The following is a 5,708-nucleotide window of genomic DNA, read 5'->3' as shown; positions in this document are numbered from 1 at the left end:
ATTCAAAAAGCTTTGTTTGAATTTGTTTGACTTTCTTTTGACTCAATTAACTTTGTTGAATGTGTTTGACTTTCATTTGACTTAATTAGCATTGTGGAATGCAATTGACTTTCATTTGATTCAAAAAGCTTTAATTGAATGAATTTGACTTTCATTTGATTCTAAACGCTTTGTTGAAAGTGTTTGACTTTCATTTGACTCAATTAGCTTTGTTGAATGCATTTGACTTTCATTTAATTCAAAAAGCTTTGTTTGAATGTGTTTGACTTTGATTTTATTCTAAAAGCTTTGTTGAAAGAGTTTGACTTTCATTTGACTCAATTAGCTTTGTTGAATGTGTTTGACTTACATTTGACTTAAGTAGCATTGTGGAATGCAATTGACTTGCATTTGATTCAAAAAGATTTGTTTGAATGTATTTGACTTTCATTTGATTCTAAAAGCTTTGTTGATAGTGTTTGACTTTCATTTGACTCAATTAGCTTTGTTGAATGCATTTGACTTTCATTTGATTCAAAAAGCTTTGTTAGAATGTATTTGACTTTCATTGGACTCACTTAGCTTTGTTGAATGTGTTTGACTTTCATTTGACTCAATTAGCTTTGTTGAATGCATTAGACTTTTATTGATTCAAAAACCTTTGTTAGAATGTGTTTTACTTTCATTTGACTCAATTACCATTGTGGAATGCAATTGACTTTCATTTGATTCAAAAAGCTTTGTTTGAATGTATTTGACTCTCATTTGATTCTAAAAGCTTTGTTGAACGTGTTTGACTTTCATTTGACTCAATTAGCTTTGTTGAATGCATTTGACTTTCATTTGATTCAAAAAGCTTTGTTTGAATGTGTTTGACTTTCATTTGACTTAATTAGCTTTGTTGAATGTGTTTGACTTTCATTTGACTTAATTAGCATTGTGGAATGCAATTGACTTTCATTTGATTAAAAAAACTTTGTTTGAATGTGTTTGACTTTCATTTGACTCAATTAGCTTTGTTGAATGTGTTTGACTTTCATTTGACTCAATTAGCATTGTGGAATACAATTTACTTTCATTTGATTTAAAAAGCATTGTTTGAATGTACTTGACTTTCATTTGATTCTAAAAGCTTTGTTGAATGTGTTTCACTTTCATTTGACTCACTTAGCTTTGTTGAATGCTATTGACTTTCATTTGAATCAAAAAGCTTTGTTTGAATGTGTTTTCCTTTCATTTGATTCAATTAGCTTTGTTGAATGTGTTTGACTTTCATTTGACTCAATTACCATTGTGGATTGCAATTGACTTTCATTTGATTCAAAAAGCTTTGTTTGGATGTGTTTCACTTTCTTTTGACTCAATTAGCTTTGTTGAATGTGTTTGACTTTCATTTGACTTAATTAGCATTGTGGAATGCAATTGACTTTCATTTGATTCAAAAAGCTTTGATTGAATGTATTTGACTTTTATTTGATTCTAAACGCTTGGTTATAAGTGTTTGACTTTCATTTGACTCAATTAGCTTTGTTGAATGCATTTGACTTTCATTTGATTCAAAAAGCTTTGTTTGAATGTGTTTGACTTTCATTTGACTCAATTAGCTTTGTTGAAAGTGTTTGACTTTCATTTGACTCAATTAGCTTAGTTGAATGCATTTGACTTTCATTTGAATCATGAAGCATTGTTTGAATGTGTTTGACTTTCATTTGACTCAATTGGCTTTGTTGAATGCATTTGACTTTCATTTGATTCAAAAAGCTTTGTTTGAATGTGTTTGACTTTCATTTGACTCAATTAGCTTCATTGAATGTGTTTGACTTTCATTTGACTAAATTAGCATTGTGGAATGTAATTGACTTTCATTTGATTCAAAAAGCTTTGTTTGAATGTATTTGACTTTCATTTGATTCTAAAAGCTTTGATGAAAGTGTTTGACTTTCATTTGACTCAATTAGCTTTGTTAAATTCATTTGATTTTCATTTGATTCAAAAAGCTTTGTTTGAATGTGTTTGACTTTCATTTGATTCTAAAAGCTTTGTTGAAAGTGTTTGACTTTCATTTGACTCAATTAGCTTTGTTGAATGCATTTGACTTTCATTTGAATCAAAAAGCTTTGTTTGAATGTGTTTGACTTTCATTTGACTCAATTAGCTTTGTTGAAAGTGTTTGACTTTCATTTGACTTAATAAGCTTTGTTGAATGAATTTTACTTTCATTTGATTCAAAAAGCTTTTTTTGAATGTGTTTGACTTTCTTTTGACTCAATTAGCTTTGTTGAATGTATTTGACTTTAATTTGACTCAATTAGCATTGTGGAATGCAATTGACTTTCATTTGATTCAAAAAGCTTTGATTGAATGTATTTGACTTTCATTTGATTATAAACGCTTTGTTGAAAGTGTTTGACTTTCATTTGACTCAATTAGCTTTGTTGAATGCATTTGACTTTCATTTGATTCAAAAAGCTTTGTTTGAATGTGTTTGACTTTGATTTGATTCTAAAAGCTTTGTTGAAAGTGTTTGACTTTCATTTGACTCAATTAGCTTTGTTGAATGTGTTTGACTTACATTTGACTTAAGTAGCATTGTGGAATGCAATTGACTTTCATTTGATTTAAAAAGATTTGTTTGAATGTATTTGACTTTCATTTGATTCTAAAAGCTTTGTTGATAGTGTATGACTTTCATTTGACTCAATTAGCTTTGTTGAATGCATTTGACTTTCATTTGATTCAAAAAGCTGTGTTAGAATGTATTTGACTTTCATTTGATTCACTTAACTTTGTTGAATGTGTTTGACTTTCATTTGACTCAATTAGCTTTGTTGAATGCATTTGACTTTTATTGATTCAAAAACCTTTGTTAGAATGTGTTTGACTTTCATTTGACTCAATTAGCTTTATTTGAATGTGTTTGACTTTTATTTGACTCAATTACCATTGTGGAATGAAATTGACTTTAATTTGACTCAAAAAGCTTTGTTTGAATGTATTTGACTTTCATTTGATTCTAAAAGCTTTGTTGAAAGTGTTTGACTTTCATTTGACTCAATTAGCTTTGTTAAATGCATTTGACTTTCATTTGATTCAAAAAACATTGTTTGAATGTGTTTGAGTTTCATTTGATTTAAAAGCTTTGTTGAAAGTGTTTGACTTTCATTTTACTCAATTAGCTTTGTTGAATGTATTTGACTTTCATTTGACTCAATTACCATTGTGGAATGCAATTGACTTTGATTTGATTCAAAAAGCTTTGTTTGAATGTATTTGACTCTCATTTGATTCTAAAAGCTTTGTTGAACGTGTTTGACTTTCATTTGACTCAATTAGCTTTGTTGAATAGAATTTTTTATGTCGCTATACCAAGCGTCCTCTTTGTCTCGTATAGTTAATGGTGCGATCATCTCTTCATCCATGATCACTGGGGAATTTTTTTCTTCTACAGTTACAGACGAACTTTAACGTTATCTTCCCAGGTTAAATTTACTGCCAGATTTGCTAGTGCATCAGTGAAACTATTTTGTTCTCGAGGGAGATGTTTGAAATCGATTTCTTCAAAGCAGGGGATAAGTTGTTGGAGATGGTCAGTATACATTTGCAACCTTTCATCTCGAACCCTCCACACTCCAATTATCTGAGACATAATGAGGTTTGAATCACCGTACACTATAAGATTTCTTGCCCCTGCTGCTAAGGCTGCCTTTACAACGTAGATGCAAGCTTCATATTCAGCGGTGTTATTGGTTGTTGGAAAACTAAGTTTTATTGAAAAGGGAATATGAACTCCATGAGGATCAATAAGTGACACACCTACACCATTCCCCCTTCTATTATATGCTCCATGAAAGTACATCTTCCCTTGTGATGTATTGATATTGAATACATGTTCATCCGGAAAGTCATTATCGAATTCATCTCCAGATATAAGCCCATCAGCTAACGCTTCAGATATGGCTCTCCCTTTAAAATATTTTTTACTAACACATTGAATATCGAATTCTGAGAGAATAGCATGCCATCTCGCAAATCTTTCATTCAGAATAGGTTTCTCAAAGATATATTTGATAGGGTCTAAACTTGAGATGAGGAATGTTGTATGAGCTTGTAGATAAGGTCGGAGCTTTTTTGTCGCGTAGATTAGAGCGATGCATGCCCTTTCTAAAGGATTATATCTAGTCTCATATTCTAAGAACTTTTTGCTAAGATAATAAATAGCAATTTCTTTCTTGGTACCTTCTTGATATTGAGCCAAAAATCCACCCATAGCAGTTTCTGTCACTGTAAGGTACAAGAGCAAAGGTTCCCCGAGCTTTGGTGGCATCAAAACTGGAGGATTAGAAAGATAATTTTTCATTGAATCAAATGAAGCTTGACACTCATCATTCCACTTTTTTGGCACATTATTTCGAAGAAGTTTGAAGATTGGTTCACATCTAGTTGTAAGTTATGATATGAACCTGTTGATGTACTGAATTCTTCCCAAAAAACCTCTTATTTCTTTTTCATTCTTTGGAGGAGGAAATTCCTTAATGGCCTTAACCTTATCTGAATCAACCTTGATTCCTTCTTGACTCACGATAAATCCTAGATGTTTTCCGGAAGTTACCCTAAACACACATTTCTGGGGGTTTAATCTTAAGTTGTATTTTCGAATTCTATCGAAGAAAGACTTCAATGCCGATATATGTTCCATACGGTCATGGCTTCTAACAATCATACCATCCACTCACACTTCAACAGTTTCATGAATGAGGTCGTGTAGGATGGTTGTTGTAGCACATTGATAAGTAGCCCCAGCATTTTTTAGTCCGAAGGGCATCGCTTGGTAGCAAAATGTCCCCCATGGGTAATAAACGAAGTTTTTGGTGTATCGTCCATCGCCATTAGTATTTGATTATAGCCTGAAAAACCATCCATGAATGAGAACATTGTATGTCCCGCAGTACTATCCACCAAGACATCTATGTGGGGCAGTGGGAAATAATCTTTTGGCGTTGCTGCATTTAAATCTCTGAAGTATATGCATACTCGAATCTTTCCTTCCTTTATGGGAAATATCACCACATTAGCCAACCATTCGGGGTGTTTAATTGGTCGAATGAATTTCGCATCAAGTTGCTTTTAGATCTCCTCTTTGACCTTAAGACTGACTTCTAGCTTCATTCTTCGCAACTTTTTTTGTTTTGGCTTGTTGTCAGGATAGAGAAGGATACGATGTTCAGCTATGTTACGGTCCACACCTGGCATATCGGCGTATGACCATGCAAACACATCTACATAGTCTTTAAGTAACGAAATGAATGCAACTTGTTCTTCAGGGGAGAGGGAAGATCCTAATTTGACCTGTCTTATGTCGCCTTCTATGCCTATATCTATGACTATGGACTCTTCTATAGGTGTCATGCACGATTTAGGCTCATTGAAAGATTCATTGTCAGATAACTCATGATAATCAACATTAATTTCTTGCATACAAACATGTTTAGATTCTACAAGAGCTTCGATGTCTTCGTGATCAGAAAAGTCAGATTGTGTGTGAAGGGAAAATTGGCTGGATGAAAAACTATCTGTTTCATAACCATCTGAGTGGGAGAAATGAATCTCATTTTTTTTTGAAAAAAATTTAAGGGAAAGGTCTTTGAGGCAGGGTTGGTTTTGAGTCTTTTCGGTTTTCATTTAGAATTGAACGTCACCCCCAATTGGTACCATGAGTGATAATCTCATTT

The 5,708-nt window shown here is 32.5% G+C and overlaps 1 protein-coding gene across 1 annotated transcript; it reads right to left on the bottom strand.

The window, feature by feature from the left end:
- Window positions 1-3,427: 3,427 nt before the first annotated feature.
- LOC145575413 (uncharacterized) lies at window positions 3,428-4,336 on the bottom strand. Its single transcript, XM_081633287.1, has one exon. It carries the CDS (start codon window positions 4,334-4,336, stop codon window positions 3,428-3,430), a length of 909 nt encoding a protein of 302 aa, XP_081489413.1.
- Window positions 4,337-5,708: the final 1,372 nt, after the last annotated feature.

The sequence above is a fragment of the Chenopodium album genome, chromosome 13, assembly GCF_948465745.1.
Source record: "Chenopodium album chromosome 13, dcCheAlbu1.1, whole genome shotgun sequence".
In the NCBI taxonomy this organism is placed as follows: domain Eukaryota; kingdom Viridiplantae; phylum Streptophyta; class Magnoliopsida; order Caryophyllales; family Amaranthaceae; genus Chenopodium; species Chenopodium album.
Note: the sequence above shows the minus strand (reverse complement) of the source record. Positions and strands in the feature narration are given on the sequence as shown.

Excerpts from the sequence above, each read along its gene's own strand:
- LOC145575413 (XM_081633287.1), bottom strand. The coding sequence starts at position 4,336 with ATGAAAAATTATCTTTCTAATCCTCCAGTTTTGATGCCACCAAAGCTC.